Consider the following 18745-nt stretch of genomic DNA (forward strand, 5'->3'; position numbering starts at 1 on the left):
CCAGCAAAGGCCTTTAACACCATTTGTTGTTCAGGAAAATGCTTACAGAGCAAGGGACTGAAATCCAGACCAGGTAAGCACACTTACAGAAATGTACCTGTTTTTCTCCATAGGCAAGATTGTCTACTGAGTAGTTTGTGTTGTGAGGCAGTATTGTCTAGTGGTTAGAACAGGTGACTAGCAGATAGGATTCCCCGTTTCTGTAACTCTCTCTGCCAGTGACTTTCTATTGGTTCTTGAGCAAATCACTTTGCCTCTCTATAAAATGCAGATAATATAGGCCTAACTCACAGGGGAACTGTGAGACTTAATGTTGTAACATACTTGAACTCCACTGATGAAGGTGTTGTAGCATCACATCTTTATTCTTCATAGAAGTATAGTGGATTGTAAGGATTATTTAATATTTGTACAGTATTGCCTAGAGGCATAAAGCTTGATGTGCCACTGTGCTAGTCACTGGACAAATTTATAGCAAATAACAGTCCCTGTCCCACATAGGATTCTTGTTACCTTTTAGTTCTTACAGGAAGGAGTGACACAGCCAAGGCTGTGAATCTTTCAGTGCTATGGGGACTCTGAACAACAGCTTGGAAACTCAGAACATTTGTGGACTAGTCAGTCCTTAAATGGGCACAACCAATCCAAATGTAAGAGTCCTACTTAGCATTGCTGATTCTTTTCTATTCTTGTGGTGGTTCCATATACTGGACTGAAAGGGGCTTTCCTTTCCAGTCAATCCCTGAAGAACTGCAAGGACCTAAAAATTACAGCCCACCGGCTGGGTGACCAAGCAAGCAAAGCCATATTGCTGGGTTTGTTGGGACAGAAGTGCTCCTGCAATCCAAAGGCTGTATTTAGATTTTTTAAATGACCTGATAATTGTAACTAACAATATCTGCATCTTAACATACAGAGCAGAGCAAATTTCTGCTCTCAGGGCCTGATCTGAAGTCCCATTAAGTAAATGGAAAATTCACATTGATTTAAATGGGCTTTGGTTCAGGCTCTCAGATTTTTAAGACCAGTTTCCACTGATTTCAGCTACACATGCATGTCTGAGGACAGACTTTGTCCTTAGATAGGAGTAGTGAAATCATGAAGGAATTCATGCACATATCCACCCACAACTCCATACTGAAAACCCTGTGCAATGAAAGGCATGATGGGTGTTTTCACTTCTCTGAACCTTCAGAGCTAGTATAGCAGATTAAAATCCACTATTCTGATGGTGTAGCGAACAAGGGACGCCTATTTGATCACTTCAGAGTGCAGGATTATTTATGTTTGGCTGCTCAGTCAGTCTCAGTATCATATTGTTGCTGTACTTTGTACAATAATTATTGTACATTAATTCAGCAGAATATCTCTTCCAGCAAAAACACCTTCCTCTATGTGAGACAGGAAGAATGCTTAGTCACTTCCTTCTTTATTCCATCAAGATTTGTTCTACTACAGAAGGTTTTAATGTAAAGCTTTAGTATTAAAAGGCCTATACCAACATAATGCTTCAAGAATTTTGGTGGGGAGAGGAGTAAAACATGAATTGATATTTTTTAATCTAAAATGTCTGGAGAACTGGCCTTCGCAGGCATGTCTTTACCAGTTGAGAGAATAAACACAGGCATAAAGAGACCTCTAGTGGCTAAACTAAGGTACTTTCTTCTTACCTCTATTTTTTAAACCATTTGTTTGGACACTAGCTGGTAAATTTGTTTAGTGGATTAATAGCAGTTTGCATTTCAGATTATGTTCTAATATTTACTACATCATCCTTATAAATGCAGAATAGATTAAGAGTAACCTTCCTAATTCTCAAAAAGAAGAACAGGAGTACTTGTGGCACCTTAGAGACTAACAAATTTATTAGAGCATAAGCTTTCGTGGACTACAGCCCACTTCTTATTCTGTCATCTGCTAAGGAGGAGATTCTCTCCAAATACCTCCTTGATTTATAGAATTTGGGGAGCCCTTAAAATTTATCTTGAGATTCCTTTGATTCCTGACACCACACAAACTTATTTTGGGGGATAAAACCTAAAAGAACGTCTATTTTTAATGCATATTTTTTCTTCTCACACCCTCCCTTCATATAATTTATAATGTGCTATATGTAGATATCAAGTGCAATAATTTAAACATAGATCCTTCAAATATAGGCAACACATTGCTATATAAAATTAAAGAAAACTGTATGATGCTTTTGGTGTTTTGTTAAACACTAAAAAATAAATCGTTGGTCCCCATTACCTTTTCACCTCTGAAAATCCTGCACATGGACCAGGTCATAGAAATGAAAAACATTTTGTACTGAATTTAACATTTAGCTGAATTAAACATTTTAAATGTCAGCATTAATTTGCTTGACATGCTTTTTCTCACCTTTAAAGCAATGATTTTGAAAACTTTAAGCCAAGACTTTGTAGGATCCAGCAACAGCCAGCATAGTACAGAAAAATCACTTCCTCCCAGGACTTTGTCTTCATACATGTCTGTAAAGCTCATCTCTCACACACTTGCCACTATATAAATAAGTCAACATAACAATAGGTAAAGAGATGCACACACAGCAGTTCCTCTGTTTTAATGCTTGTTCAACAGAGGGAGATACAAACATTAACTCATTCATTCAGGAGCTTCCTCTTAAAAAGTAAGGCACCTTGAAAACATAATGGTCAAAAATAATAACAGTAATAATAAATAACAAAGTTGAGCAGAAAACAAAAGTTCAACATTTTTTTCCTGTTTTTCACAGAAATTTTGTTTTGATGGAAACTTCCTAGGCTACTCTAACCATGACTATTACATGCAGCCTGTGGAGTTTTCATGAGCACATATAAATGGGAACTTGCTCATACTAATCTTGAGAGGTGGGAGAGTGTGCCTAGGCACATTTCTTGAGGGCTTTTGCAAATGTGTAGGATTTGGGGGTGAGGTAGTTTGTGTTTCTAGATCATTAGAAAACTGGGGACTTTTGTGCTCATTTTGTGGCATAGGGGCATGCAGAGGGTCAGAGAATGGAATGGGGTCGGGTAGGGGGAGAGGGTAAGGGGAAACAGACTGGTATAGCAGAGGGCCCTATAGAGCAGACAACAAGGAGAGGGGCAGCAGTGAGTAGGTGGTCCAGCAGGATTCAAGACAGGCATAGACTCATAGATTTTGAGGCCAGAAGGGACCATTGTGATTATCTAAGTCTGACCTCTGCACATTGAAGGCCATAGGATGTCACCCACCCACTCCTGTATTAGACCCCTAACCTCTGGCTGAGATACTGAAGTCCTTGAATCTTGATTTAAAGACTTCAAGTTACAGAGAATCCACCTTTTACTCTAGTTCAAACCACCGTGTGAGATGGGCCCCATGCTGCAGAGGAAAAACCCCATTGTCTCTGCTAATCTGACCCGGGGGAAAATCCCTTCCCGACCCCCCAGAGGGCGATCACTTGGACCAGGAGTACATGGGCGAGACTCACCAGCCACACCCCTGGGAATGAATTCTCTGCAGTCCAGTGGGGCTGTGGCAGCCGAGGCCTCTCCCCAGCAGTCAGGGGCAGAGACCAGGGAAGGAGCACAGTGCAATGGGCTCCAGCACCTGTCAGAGCCAGAGATCTCGGGGGGCCCTAGGGCCCCTGCAGCTTGAAAAAGTGTAACCAAAACCTAGCCTCTGTCATAGCCCTGTGAGTGATGTCACACCTGTCTCCACGGTAACAAGCAGTGGCGTCATCCTGACATCACACAGCATCCCCAAGGAAAAGGCCGAGCCTGGAGCCCACAAGCAGCAGGCTCAGAGTCAATGGGGCGGGGGGGGGGGGGGGGAGGGTGGGGGGGGGGGGGGGGGGGGGAGGATAGTTCGGAGGAAGGGGAGGGCACATCCGGTCAGGCCCCGCCCCCACTCCGAGCTGTACGCGCCCATTGGTTGGCTCACGACCGGCCCCCTCCTGACTCCTGCGCTAGCGTTGGCTACCTCCGAAGGGGCGGAGGCCAGCTGGGGAACGGAACCATCGAGCGAGGGAGTAGAGCGTCCGTCTGCTTCCGGCCGCGGGGGGCGATGGGAAGGGCCTGGGCGGACTGAGGGAGCTGGAAGGGGGGGCGGAGCAGAGCCCTGAGAAGGAGGTGAGTGGTCCTGGTAGCCACGGGGGGCCTCGGCCCACGGCTCCCCTAGACCGTCCTCCCGCCAGCCCTTCGGCCCTAGCTCCCTGCGGTCACCTCCGAGCCCGTCATAGGGCTGGGCCCCCTCCCCCTCCTCAGGGGCACCCTCCCGGCACTGGGGTCCCGCAGGCCGGGGCCCCTCGCTGCGCCTGCCAGGGGAGCCAGCCGGGCCAGTCCGCGGGGAGGGGGGGGCTACACAACAGGAGGGGCCGGACTCCTGGGTTCAGCTCCCAGCCGTGGGGGAGCCGAGCCGGGGGGGGGGGGAATAGAGCAAAGGGATGGGAAGCAGAAACAGGACTCCTGGGTTCTTTTCCCTAGTTCTGTCAATGAGGCCGTTTAGACCAGTCACTTCTTAGTGTATAAGGTGGGAATCATACTTGTGCTTTGGGATCCTCCCGGGAAAGGTACAAAATGTAGAGCTAAAGGGTTTTGAAGTTTGCTGTGCTGAATGCCTGCTCCGCTATGCCTTTGCCAGGGGAAGCTCCCTCACCTTTCCTGTACTTCTGGGAAAGCAGTGAGTGAGCTGTCCAACAGTGTGCATGTTAGTGAGGTGCTGTCAGATTACACTTTCACACTGCACCTTGCTATGGTGACAGCACAGAATGGAAGTAGTCTGTTTAATTCAGTGAAAAGTCTGGTCTGATATGTCTTGTCCAGGGGCAGCTGAAGATTACAGAAAGCACTGATCTCTTTTCTCACATCTTTGGAGTAGTGGGAAGGTATGGGTATATCTACCATGAATAGAAGGCAATTGTCATCAGTCTTAGCACTGCTCTAATAGTTTAACTTTAGATTCACTCAAACTCTTTCCATGTAAATATTGTTCTTCATCTGCTCTTTTGTATCAGAACATACAACAGATAATTCCAAGGCAACATGGCTTTCTACAGCTGTAACATAGTCCTCGCAATAGCCAGGTCAAGGTAAGAAACAAAGGCTTATTTTTAAATTTTATTTTACTGGTTAAGATTCTTGTTTTGTTCTAGTACTTTTGCATCTTTAGTTCTCTGAAGTATATTCAAATGGTAGCCACTTCTGTGTAAAACATCCCAATAAAGCCCTTGTCTAATAAGGGCCTGATAAAACTGTTGCCATAGTGATAGTTAATTTCTTCAGGTGACTGATGCTTTGTTTTATAGGCATGGTAAGAAGCGTATGCAGCAATTAACTTTTAGTTCAAAACAGGCTTGCTGTTGTAAATGAGGCTATATGAGGTGAAACCAAATGTTTAATCTTAGTTTGAGAGAGAGTTCAGTCTCTTTATATTCCAAGTACGGAATTGATTTTTGTGGTTAGTTAAATGTCAGAATGAAATGGAGGGATTTGATTAGAAAGGCTCTGGTAGTTGTCATAGTACATACTAATGTGAAAAGTCTTATTCTTGTTATACAAGATAAGATTAAAAATCATAATGTAAAACCTCCTTCCCTGGTGTTTTTAACATGCTGTGCCTCTTTGTGATACCAGGGGCATCCCACTGCGGCTATAGATAAAATAAGAGAGTATGAGGACCATTCCAGGAAGTAGCCTGGCTCTGGTGGTGTGATGGGGATAAGGGTTTTGTCTTGTTTTTGTGATTGGGTAAAATTCTTCTGCCATAACTATTAGTAGAATGGTGGCTTATAAGAAATGGTCCGAAATACTGAGTTGCTCCTTCGAGAGGACAGCTCATCAGCTAAAATAATGCAAAAACTTTAAGTGTTTCATCCCCCAGCTAAAATCTGCTCCCACAAACTGAGCAAGTCTTTAAGAAGATTCTGTGTGATGAATTTGAAGCTAAGAACATAAATTCAAATGAAATGGTTAACTTTGGTAATTAACTACAGCAGAGAATTACATGCTTAAAGTAACTAGCTTTTCTTCAAAAACAACAAGCTTCTCTTCAGTTTCAGAGGCCCTCATCATCTTGTGCACTCCAGCTGTTCTCCATATTCCTCATCAGTTGCATTTGTCCAACTAGTGGATTCTCATTTAAACCGAATTTACGTGAAAGACTCTGAAAACCAGCAGTTACTGTACTGCACACAGCTGGCCCCTGGACTATCTCACCTACGAACTACAGCAGTGCGAACACTGCACACCTCTGCTTACTGGCATCAAGAACTCCAAGATAAATCTGAGCTGCACCAAAGAACAATAAACCAGGACACTGAGCATACTAAAACTCTGTCAGACCAAAGCACAGAGAGTGGTGTGGGGAAAAAGTCTTTACGCCAAAGAATTGTAGATGAACTGAAACATTATTACAATGGATTCCACTTGCTTTGGATTGACACGAAGGTCGCTGCCAGGATGGTATGGAGGCTGCTACATGGTCAGGTTCTCACTAGAAGAGAGAGGCGAAGGGTGAGTATGAATTACCTTGCACAGACACATTGGCGCTAATTTGCTAAGCTGATGTGTTGAAAATCTTAAGGTAACCAAAGAAACCTGTCGGTTCGGTTTCCAAACTTTCTTTGAATAGAGGGCAAATATGGACACCTGTTTAAACCTTTCATGTGAATTTAATACTTGTAAAAGGGTAATAGTTCAACAGCCCAGGAGACTGAAATCCTCTGTGCATTTTCCATAGCTAGTATAACACAAGCAGTGGCAACACAGGCCCCCTGGGTTCTGCCAAGGACCCTCATCCCCATCCTGGGGTGGACTTCTCTGAAATGAGAGGCACATTCAGTCTCTGTGGCCCATCAATTTCTGCAAGACTTTGGACAAGGGGGTGCTGTGGTACTTTAAAAGTGGCCACAGTAGTTGTTCAAAGTACACAAATGCAGTCTTAAAAGCACTATTAATGCCTTTGATACAGAGGCCATGTGATAAGTCCTAAATTTAGATACCATGCTGATAATCACCTGGGTTATCTAAATGAATGGTAATACTTGCACTAAGATCGCCTGTAGAAAGCCTTCATTAATTGGGCCCAATAGGTTTTCTTTTGTGCCTGTCAAATGAAAAATAACTCCTTCTATGCCTTTTTGCAGCTACTGAGGACGTGTGCTGATCTCTTCCGGTTGGTTCCCTTCTTGGTGTTCATCATTGTGCCCTTCATGGAGTTCCTGTTACCTGTATTTCTGAAACTCTTTCCTGAAATGTTGCCCTCAACTTTTGAGACGGAATCAAAAAAGGTTTGTGTACCGGGCTGTTGAGAATGCAGACTGCTTCAATAATTCAGATTCCATTAACTAGGATTGTGGATGGTAACTCTAGAAGTATATTGGGATATCAACTAGCCTGAGCCATACTGCTAGAAGCTGACTAAACAGCATGCCACGATGAATTGTTCTTCAGTACTCATCATGGAGTAGTGAGGCTAAGCAGGTGTAGGAAGATTGTTCTAATGAGTGGATAGAGCACTCAGGAGACCTGGGTTCAGTTCCTTGCTCAGACTTCTTCTATGACCTTGTCCAAGTCACTTAATCTACCCTGTCTCTGTTTTTTCTTTTTCTTTTTTTTTTTAAAGGGGATCATACTGTGAGGATAAAATCCATGAATGATTGTGAGGCACTCAGATGTTATAATGATTAGGGTCAGGTAAGTGGATAGATAGAAGGGGTCTGCAGCAAGGTTACTTGATAACTGATTGAAGACAGGAGTAGTACAAGAGAACTGAAGGGTTTAACAAGTATTGTGCCCAGAATGGGGTGTCTTTATCTCTCTCTCCTGTCTCCTCTCCCAATTTCTCTTTCTTCCATCCTTAATAGTTTGGAGGGTCCCTCCCCCCCCCCTTTCCAGTTCAGAGTAATGTTTCAGACTAAATGATCAGCCCTGAAATAGAACCCTTAACTATGTTTGGTTAGATAGCCACAGAAAATGAAGGGTCTGCATAGGATCATTTTAATCAGGTGCCCCTTATCACTCAAAGGTAGAGCCAGTAGATCAAACATGCTGAGAGTGTGAAGGCAGGAGTTAAATACTGTTAGGTTTTCACTTAACCAAAATGTTGATAGAGCCTTAACTTGGGCCAAAATGCTAGTGTCACATGTGTGGACAGTTTCCATTGACTTTCATGGGGATTTCCCATACTTCCAAAGGCAGAAATTTGTCCTTTACTCTTCAACCAAAACCACTTGAAACCATAAAGGCTAGTTCTGCATGGCACATTAGCCCTATCAACTTCCCAGCCCTCGTCAATATCATACAACTGGGGTATTCTCTGCCCACTACTAGCTCACTTCTTTTGCAGCTGATAATATCTGAAATCTGGGTCACATTTCTTGATGTAGTGTCTGATACTAACTAATCAAAACGTCTTTGTTACCACATGGGCAACTGTTGATTAGCACCCACAAATGTAAATCAGTTCAGCCTTGCCTCTCTGTGCAACTGGGTCAAACGCTCTTACTCAAAGTGGATTCACAAATGCAGAGCTACAGCAGAGTCTGACGATTGCTCTCCTATTGATCAGTCAGTACATGGCATGTAGAGTGACCTTGTTCACTCTTTATACTTAGTGGCTCCAACCAGAACAAAGCAGACTTTAAAAGAGGGATGCAAACCTATATATATCACCTTTTTTGGGTTTTTTTTCTCTCTTCACTGATCCATGTTTGATTTCTCTGTATCAAAATCATTTTCCTAGCAATTAGTGAGGCAGAGTGACTGGCAGAATGGGGTTCACGTTACCAGGTTTTGCTGAAATTTCAACACTACTGGTTTATGTGCGAATTGTCCCCTGTCCGTGTGGTCCAGTGCGGTGTGCTTTCTACAATTATGATCAAGCCAATATTAGCGATACTTTAATGGCCTAGTAAATACACTCTTCTAACCTCAAACCATGTGGATTAAAAGCACTGTTTGGATGCAAAAGAAAGTTACAGTAACAATGACACAATCTTTGTTATAACTGAGCTTATTAATATTAACCATAGGATTCTTGGAGGTTTATCATCAGGTCATCCTAGCTCAAAATCTAGGCTTACTCTTGTTTTCACGCACAATATAACAGAACTTATATGTCTATGAAGAATATTCAGTAAAAAAACTTGTATTTACAGCATCTGTCTAGTAAGCAGGATTGAAACTGATGCATGTACTTTAGTTATCCAAGCCAAAGTGCCAAGAGTAGTCAGTGGCAATGATGAAAAGTAAGTTAGGTTTTGAGAGGTGCAGGGTAATTAACCAAAGGCCTGCAGTAACAAAAGGAAGGAAATTTATCCCAACCTTCTTTCCTGGAGTTCAATCTGAGCCTCTAACTACTTTTTGTTTCCTAAATTAAGGAAGAAAAACAGAAAAAGAAACTAAGCGCCACGTTAGAGCTTGCAAAATTCCTGCAGGAGACTATTACCGAGATGGCCAAAAGGAATAAAGCAAATACGGGAGAGGCTACCAAGCAGTTCTCTTCCTATGTGCAACAGGTACAGCAAATAGTAAAATAAGCTGGAGGGGCTAGGAAAGGTATCTGCAGTCCTGTGTAGCAGGGTAGCACAGTGGGTAGATACAACTTTGAATGGTCTTGTGCCGGGAGATAAGGAAGTATGGGATTTGTATGACACAAAAATCTGCAAAACAAGCTTGCAAACTAGATTAACCGATTATATTCTCACCCACCTTCCTGTATGTGTGAAATGTTTTGTAACCTGTACAGAAACAATCACAATATTGCTGTTAAACCATTCTGTGAACTGTAACTGCACTGGCAAACTTATCTGACAAGCCCAGGATTAGAGAAGCTGCAATTCCTTGATTGCAAGTTTCAGTGGGTGGCGATGGTCTGTTTGTTTTAAAACAAATGGTAAATGGAGAAAGAAAGTTGTTCCTGTCCATCTGTCTGTAAGAAAGATGCAGCTGTTGTGCTCACTGTTGAAACTTGAAAGCTGGCAGAGCCTTGCTACCAGGCATGTATAAATGCTGAGGGATATTGGTAAGCTGATTGCCCTTTCGTGGCCACTGCCTTGGGGAAGCCTTGTGAACCTGTGTCCAGATAAGTTACTGTTTTATCTTAATTCTAATTTTAACCAGCAGAAAAACTCCTTACATAGTGAAGTTCTTCAAGTGGCCATTCTCAGAGCACATTAGAAATAGTCTTCTAATTTCAGACCCTAGGTTTGAACAATAGCAGTTTAGTGGCCATCAGCAAAAAGCGCTAAAGTGAAATGATTTGGGGGGAGTGTTAGAGTGAGGACTGGATTCAGGATGTTTCCGGCTCTGCCAGTGGCTTTTGAGGTACATTCCTATCTGATGCCTTGGCTTTGTTGCACAGGTTCGTCATGCTGGCCACCAGCCCAGCACCCAGGAGATCGTGAGCTTCTCCAAGCTCTTTGAGGATGAGCTGACTCTTGAACACTTAGAACGGCCACAGCTGGTAGCCCTCTGCAAACTGCTCGAACTACAGCCCATTGGCACCAATAACCTACTCCGCTTCCAGCTTTTGATGCAGCTCAGGTCTATAAAAGCAGATGATGAAGTAAGAGACTAAAACAAATAGCACAGATGCAATGTGATCTGATGGTTAATACAGGAGACCTGGGTTCTAGTTCTGATTCTGCAAGTCACTTCCTCTCTCTGAGCTGCAGTTTGCCTATCTGATATTCTAGGTATGCTGGTGCCCACACGAACAGGGAGAGGGGTGATCTTACTATTTGTAAGAGGAGGATTATCCCATGAGAGACTCTAAGGAAGTAGAGTGTTGGCAGTTCAGCCCTCCAGTGCCTTCTATCAGCTCTACCAATGAGTACATCTCAGAGGAGACTCTCTTGCTGTTAAGAATTAAGAAGGTGGTCTCCTAGGATCTCAGTAGCCTGTAGCAATGAATGATTGCAGAGCCCCATCTCTTATACTACTTCAATTTTATCATACTTAGTTCTATAGAAATGGCCCAAAGTTTCTATTACGTAACTAGCAATCTGAATTCAGAGTGCACTGATGCCAAACTCATTCCTGTTGCTGTCCGAGCTTGGGAGCATGAGAAATGAAGAAATCTGGCACTACCATGAGACTCGAATGAAGGATCTGGAGGCTTTTTGTTAATTAGTTATGTCACAGCATAATTTCTAAGTGACTCCTGGCTCCCTTTGACTTAAGCATATGTAACGATAGGTCCATTTTTACAAATAAAGGCCCAATCCTGAAAATCCTTATGCATGTGAGTTACTTTACCCTGGGAGTGGTTGCATTACAGTTCAGTAGGGCCACACACAAGAGTGCAGTTACTTATGTGTAAGTGTTTGGAGGATCACGCCCAAGGTTATCCCTCGCCTTTAGCTGTGTTCGGCATGCAGCTAGGCAGTCAGACACGGGATGTCTGCTGAATCCCAGTTTTGGAATCAGTAGGTTTTCCTTTGTTTATTCTCTACTCCCCTCCAATGCAAGCAGGCATCTCTTTGATGGCTCAGTGGTTTGAGCATTGGCCTGCTAAACCCAGGGTTGTGAGTTCAATCCTTGAGGGGGCCACTTAGAGGGATCTGGGGCAAAATCAGTACTTAGTCCTGATAGCGAAGGCAGGGGGCTGGACTTGATGACCTTTCGGGGTCCCTTCCAGTTCTAAGAGAGAAGCATAATTCCATATAATTAAATAATTAATAAACTAGGGTTTGGGCTTCTGGAGGCCTGGATGTAAATGTTCCTTTTCCTTTCAGATGATTGCTAAGGAAGGTGTTAATGGGCTAAGTGTATCCGAACTGCAGAGTGCATGCAGGGCCAGAGGAATGCGATCACTGGGTCTCACAGAGGAACAGCTGAAAGAACAACTCAATCAGGCAAGTAGGGCCTTGCCTGCTTCTAAAGACTTGGAACATTGCAGCCAGAGTTTATATTTTACTTAAGGGGACCATGTCAGATGTTCAGTCTTCAAATAAACTGGTTTTGACAGATGGTTGGCCTTGCCCTGAAGATTCATGCCACTGCTTTGTTATTGATCCTCATTTGCATAACTGAACTGTAAAACACAAAACATACCACTTATGGCTAAGGCCCAGTTGAAAAAGATGGTGGCTGATGAGCGCCAAGTGCAAATACCTGTCAGGAACAGGACACAGGAACCCAGGGGATTACTTAAACCACCTGAGCAGCAAAGGCCTTGTCTATTTAAAAGAGGGCAGTGCTGGAATGGGGCAGATAATGAGACATTGTAACTTGTCTGTATAGGGATTCACAGATTTCAAGGTGAGCAGGGACCATTTGTGATCTGACCTCCTACAAAACACAGACCAGAGACTGTCCCCAAAATAATTCCTAGAGCAGATCTCTTAGAAAAATATCTGATCTTGATTTTAAAATTGCCAGTATTGGTGGCAACTATTCACATGTGGCACTCCCCTCCTCCTATCCCTGGGACTCCGTATTGGGGCCTTATTCTGCTTGGGGTCAGGGCCACCGTTGCTGCAGGTGCTGTATTTTGGATAAAACGTAATGTAGAAGCTTGAACACTTAATTTTCCTATGGCAGTCTTTCAAAAGTAGGGATGTTAACACCAGTCTTGCAGTCAACTTCTAGAAAGGTAGACTAGTTACTTACATAGACTTTCTCTCCAGCTTCAGCTGGATGCAGGAGTCTTCACTGCCCTTTGAAACTGTTTATTGCTACTGTGAGCTCGTAAATAGCTGTTGCCTTTCACCTCTAGAGGTAGGTGACTTGAACCTCTATTAGCTTAATCTGTCATATGCTCTAGAGTCCTTCAGGATGAAAGGTGCTCTACAATGCTAGAGAATTCTCCTCTGTGAATTGGTGTTTAAACAGTTGATTTCTGAACCAATTTTAAATAACCCTCTTTTCCCTCCTCTCCCCCATATTCTACAGTGGCTAGATCTACATCTAAAGGAGAATGTTCCTCCTTCTCTGCTGCTGCTTTCTCGCGCCTTGTACTTGATAGACGTGAAGCCGAAACCGATTCAGTTGTCGCAGAATGAGGTGAGTGGGCTGAATAGCAGTTAACCTGAGGACATGGTCCCATTGAACAAAACAAGATCTTTCATGAGGATCACAAATGAAGGATTCAGTTACTCACCACGCCTCAGTCACACACAGCGCATGTCTTGCCATACAGTCTACTAGACACCCATCTAAACCAGCGGGCTCACCATGATGACTAGTTGGTGCCAGCTTGGTGTCCTCAAGCCAAATGGGACGTTTCCCAGCTGCCTTTTGTAGAGACAATGTATCTGAATTTTTATGGCGGTCTTAGCTTCCAGCATGCTGACTAGTTTACTAACAGATGAACAAACTCTGATTGTGGTAAAACATCTAATGTTTTTAGGGCTCCCCTCCCAAATGAAAGACTTGGGGGAGCAGCTTAGATACTAGAAACAATAGTAATTGCACCGTCACTTTAGAAAATACATGTATGAATAGCACTTACAAGCCCCAGTCATGGACCCAGACCCCATTCTGCTAGGTGCTCTATAAACCCAGAACAAAAATAAGAGTCCTGCCACAAAGAGATGACAAGGTAAGTATAAGAGGAGACAAGGGATGAATGCAGACAGGCTGATGGGCGGGGCATAGGGAAACAATGAGACAATATTGGTCAGCCTGATAGGCAGTGGTCTCAGCACAGCAGCAGTCTAGCCGTTTTTAGTAGTCCAGTACTTCCTCCAATGGCATGTTACATTCATAGACTTGATTTGGGGTTTAATATAACTTGCAAGCTGCCAAACATGTTTTGATCTTTGAGGTGAAAATACCTGCATGGTGTATTTGAAGTGTCTAAATAACTGACTAGGGTCCTGATTTGCAAAGGTGCTGAGCACTCTCTGCTTCAGTTGACTTCAAGTGGAGTTGAGGAGTACTTAGTATCACTGAAAATCTATCCAGGGACTTAGTCTTCCTATATCAGTACAGTTCCTGGCATGCTTTAGGTGCTCCTGCAGTATAAATAATTGTGTGAGGCATATATCCATTATGCAAATTGGACAGATTTCTACCCAGACAGATGTGTCAAATGCGTAGGTGAGTTCTTTTTTTCGCTTGCTTTTTTCTTATTAATGTTCTAATTGTTCTTGAAAAGCAGACTTGGACCTGAACAATGGAAGACACATGATGCTAAATAACTAATTTTTTGCCCAGGTACTTACTTGCCTGGAGTCTCCTCATAGTTTCATAAAATATGAACAGCAATTTTGACCTGTTTATTTTTTTCCTTAGGTTCGGGTTAGTGACGCTGCAGAAACACCAGTTCTTGAACCTAAAGAAACCTTAGTGGATTCTGCACCCATTGTGCAAGGAAGAAAGGTTAGAAAAGACTCATTTGTAAAGAGTCATCAGATTTATATGAAATGCTGCAGGTTTGGAAAGTATGAGTGTGAACATACCTTAGCAAAGTATGGAAGCAGGTGGCCTTTTAGTCTGGCATCCTTAGCTAGTATCTCTGAATAGTGCACTGGAATAGAAACTCTTGGGATAGGCAAGTTTTTCTGTCTGTCACACTGTTGCAACATCAGTGCTTCTTTTGCCAAGGAAGGAGAGGATGTTGAAAAGGCAGAGGAAGCTGCAATAGCATCACTTCTTGCACAAGTGCTGGAAACACTGACTGTTCAAAACAAAATCACCACCAACTTCCGGCAGGAGAGCACTTGTGAGATCCTTAGTTATTCAAACTCTTTTTCTGTAAACTAGACAGTCACATGCTGCTATTTCTGCTCACATTTCACCTGTGAGAGGATGGTTAAATTCTGAATCACATTATAAGCTCCTCCCCAGGAGATGTTTCCTGAGGGTGTTAACCACAAGAATTGGAGGAGTTGGGGGCAGATTAGCATGTGAAACTCTGCATGCAGCCAGGCAAGCCAGTTCAGGAAGGTCTGATCACCAAAGTTGCAATGAGTGGCTTAGTGTGATACAAAGGTTCAAATAGCAGTAATAACTGAAGTTCAGAAAGGGAAAGCTTAAGTTTAAAAACTAGAAAGATTTCCTAATAGATATTGGCTGTGGAATAGTCTCCCAAATGAAGAAATGGAATCCCCAGCATCTAACATTAAAAAGTGCATCGCAGGGAAGTGGCCTATCTGGGGCCCAAGTAAACCTTTTCCATGCTCTGATATGATTGTGTGATTGTTAAAACATCTTTTATATTTTTCTCTTGAAGGGAGAAGAATTTATATCACAGCCATCGGAGATGTTACCAATCCCTGGAGTATCTGTCAAGCCTCCTCCAGGAGAGGTGAGCTCTGAGGCAGACCTAGGCCAGGTTTTGTGGGTTTGTTTAACTAAGGAAGTTCTAGACTGAGCTTGCCCTCTTCCTTGCTCATTCTTTCTACAATGGGCAATCCATGCACCCTTGACTTCTATCTAGCTGTCTGAATATGGGATTAGGAACCTAACTTTAGGCACCCAAGTTTGTTAATTTTGGTCTGAGTTTTTTCATTAAAGGAAAAATAATGTTCTTTAGCCTAACTGGAGAAATCTGCTGGTCTTGTTTCAAACACATGGTGTTTTAATAGGTAAACACAAGCCGTCTGCCAAAACCACTTTTTTCCCACATCAATAATTACTAATGGATGTGGGTTCATTTAATGGAAGATGTAGCTCAACACCTTAAACTGCTTTGAAAATCTTAGTCTTTATTGAATGTTAATGAACACATTTGGACTGCTATTGGTTTTTGTTTTGTTTTTTTAAGCCTATAATTTTCTCTTACCCCAGACCAAAATGCAGGCATCTCAGAGCAGCAAGGCCAGTGCCAATGGAGTCTAGCCCTGCGCCAGCAAGGACCATGGATCAAGGGCACCGACAGAGGAAGACTCCATTCCTCTGTACCTCGTCTCACCCAACGACTGGGTGAGCAGTCTGTTGGCAGGCTCCCTCCCACACCAAGGCTTTCAGCTGTCCCCAGGGGGCCTCAATCAATTCCAGATTGTTTTATTAGCAGCGAGGCCATATAAAGGACACATCCCATTTAAAATCCCCTCTATAAATTAAGTTATATTGTAAATATGTAAATACGTCTATTAAAATGCTCTAAGCTGTAACTTATCCCATGGCTATGTGTCCTACAGTTAGGATTTGTGCTCTTTAGTAAGGCAGCATTTTATTTTTATGAAGGGCTGGAGAGCAGACATGGGCTGGGTTTGGTGCTTCAGTCAAAATATCCCTCATCCACACTGTGGAACCCTGTGCAGGAGCTTTGCCATGCAGGCAGGGCTTGGCTTGACTCCTGAAGCAATTTGTATAGACCACAAGCCCTTGATTATCATGGTAATCTCCATTTGTTAGCTAATATCTTGTGATCAGAATGGCTCATCTTGCAGTTACAATTAAACTAATATCAGTTGCTGTCAGGTTTTCACTGAGGAGAATAAACAGTGTGCTGGCAGAGACTGCAGGCCTTTCCTCTTGTATCTTCAGTGGGGAGATAGGTTTTGATGCTCTGTTTTCCTTGTTTAAAGAGGGCATCCTCCATTGCATGCTGTACCTACTTTCTGCCCACAGTTGGCGGCAGCAGCATGGAGTCTGCCAGGATCCCAAACACTATTCTCGCACCAATTTGCAAACATGCCTTTTACATGGCAATATCTTGCTAGGGAATGTGCAGAATGGCAATGACCTGAGCTTTCAAATTAAATTGTTTAGTTGTTTTAAAATCAAGTCTGAGATTAGACTTGTCTTTTAAAATCTAATCATCTGATTCTTAAAACTACCCAATAACGAGTACTGGTGCAATACTTTTTTAAAAACAATTCTTTGTATATTTCAGTGGTAACTATCTTCCTGGTAGATTGTATAGGAAGAGATTGAAAAGTGTGGGGTTTTTTAATGATTTAATTTTGGCCTCCTGTACCTGTAAATGTTTGAAATTTGCTTATTTTATGGATATATTGAACCTGGATATTTCGGATTACTGTAAAATTAAAAGGACGTGGATGCTGAGTGGAACGTGACTCCTTGTGTGAGTCAGCCTGAATCATTAGAACCATCACCTGGCTAAAGCACCAATCAGCTCAGTTAGGCATTATCCGCATGTTACAGTTCATTACGCCAGGGTCTTTTTTGTAAAGCAGAACCAACTCGGGGGGCATATTACAATTGTACTGTATTCTTGGTTAGTAAACCCCATGTACCTGGCTGATACAAATCTCTGCTTTGCTAATGCAAGTGTGGTATGAAGATGAACAGCTGTGGTGTCTTGCTAGCGGTAACAGAAGACCAGTATAATTCCAATAAATGCCCTGCTGCTCCAGCATCAACCTCTCCTTTGGTTATTTTAGTAAGGATATCTGGCTGATGGTGGTCATCGCACTTTGTTAGACAAGGGCAGAGGAATCTTTAGCTGCTTGCTTGTTCACCTTGCGGATTGCTTGTGTCTTTGATAATGAGAACTGGCAACGATCATTTGAACTGGAGACACCCCACACTACATCTGCAAAAATAATTCCCTCCACAAAAACTAAACAATTGGCTGTTTCTCCTTTCTTCCCCTTATCACTCCCAAGGTATAGGTGGGCTCAAGTCACTAAAATAGTTGTGGTGTTGGTCATCCTGAAGTCAGTGTACATAGCAGTGAAAGAGGGCAGGTGATTTCTGTAGTGGGGGCAGAATGTGATAATTGGATCTAATGTTCTCTTTCCAACTTTCTCAAATTCAGACTTGTGGTACAACAGGAAGAAGCTCTGTTCCAAACAAACCAGCAAGCCTGACAAAACCATGGTTGGGGGGGGGGGGGAAATCAATGAATTAATAAGGTAAACAACTCCATGCCACTCAATGGCTTGTTCCCTAAATAAGCAGCAAGGCAAGGGGGGAGGGGGTTGTGCTGTCGTGGGGACAGGCATTGGAATGATGGCATCTGATGGATCCTGTTCCTGATGAATGATCTGCCAAGACATGGGGGAGACCCTGCTCTAGTAAGTTAATGCTGAGTCTCCTGTGCACAGCATTGCACTCTAGGCACTGAACATAGCATATAATGGTAGTTTTGGTGGAATGCAATTTTCTGGTAGAAGCTACTTTTCACAAATCAGAGAACATGGGGATAATCGACTTGCATGATTGCTCCCTGTTGTTGGAGGATATAACCGGTATATATCGGGGGTGGGGAGAGGAGATTGGCTGAACTCAAGCAAACCTTTGGTAATGTCACCTCAGTTACAGATCTTAGATCTGCTCACAAATGGTATTACACAGTAGCAGCAGCCCAATAGTAAACACAGTGAGATGAGTAATGTAGCTAATGCTAATATAATTTCAGTGAGCTGAACTCCATCTGCTGGTAGTCAATACACAGAGCAATTATATTACTATTGATAATTTCTTCCAGCTCTGCTATGCTGCCTGAAACCCCCCTTGCACACGATCAATAGCTTACATCACTATTATCAAGGAACATGTGCCTTCCAGCGTGATGCTGAAAGGGGCCATGTAGTAATTAGGCCATACATGAGTTGCACAAAACAATCATGATCAATGTTTCTGCAGTCTCCAGGCTGGAAACTATCCCTGCAATCTAACCAAACTGAGCACTGTACTAATTAATTTCCTAATTAATTAAATGGGAATGTCCTCCTCTTAGAAGTCTTTGTTTTATTTTAAATCTTTAATAGACCATCCCTCTTCAACCCTAAAACAAGAGTTTGGGCTGCTGGGTAAGTACATAAACGGGAGGACTCCTTTATTAACCAGACCTGGAAACCTGTTTCCTGCTTCTTAGTCACTCAGTGTACAAAGCATTAAGG

At 42.9% G+C, this 18745-nt stretch overlaps 2 protein-coding genes across 3 annotated transcripts in view; one reads left to right on the top strand and one right to left on the bottom strand.

Moving 5' to 3' along the window:
* The window catches only part of NSD3 (nuclear receptor binding SET domain protein 3), a 70921-nt gene extending 67135 nt beyond the window's left edge, over positions 1-3786 (bottom strand). Inside the window, exons 1-2 of the mRNA XM_034761987.1 lie at positions 3693-3786; positions 2383-2522 (exon numbers count right to left, since the gene is read on the bottom strand). The gene's annotated coding sequence lies outside the window, so the exon portion shown is untranslated. The remainder of the gene's footprint in view (positions 1-2382; positions 2523-3692) is intronic.
* Positions 3787-4038: 252 nt separating this feature from the next.
* On the top strand, positions 4039-17256 carry LETM2 (leucine zipper and EF-hand containing transmembrane protein 2). Of its 2 annotated transcripts, XM_034761993.1 has the most exons (12): positions 4091-4112; positions 4806-4867; positions 4997-5071; positions 6035-6494; positions 7127-7270; positions 9362-9499; positions 10345-10548; positions 11720-11839; positions 12879-12989; positions 14223-14309; positions 15163-15237; positions 15720-17256. In XM_034761993.1, the coding sequence occupies exons 3-12, from the start codon at positions 5025-5027 to the stop codon at positions 15768-15770; spliced, it is 1437 nt and encodes a 478-aa protein (XP_034617884.1). In that variant the 5' UTR covers positions 4091-4112; positions 4806-4867; positions 4997-5024; the 3' UTR covers positions 15771-17256. The 2 variants fall into 2 exon arrangements, with proteins under 2 accessions (XP_034617883.1, XP_034617884.1); XM_034761992.1 differs by lacking the exon at positions 4806-4867 and having other exon boundaries at positions 4039-4112.
* Positions 17257-18745: the final 1489 nt, after the last annotated feature.

Source organism: Trachemys scripta, chromosome 2, assembly GCF_013100865.1.
Source record: "Trachemys scripta elegans isolate TJP31775 chromosome 2, CAS_Tse_1.0, whole genome shotgun sequence".
Lineage (NCBI taxonomy): Eukaryota > Metazoa > Chordata > Testudines > Emydidae > Trachemys > Trachemys scripta.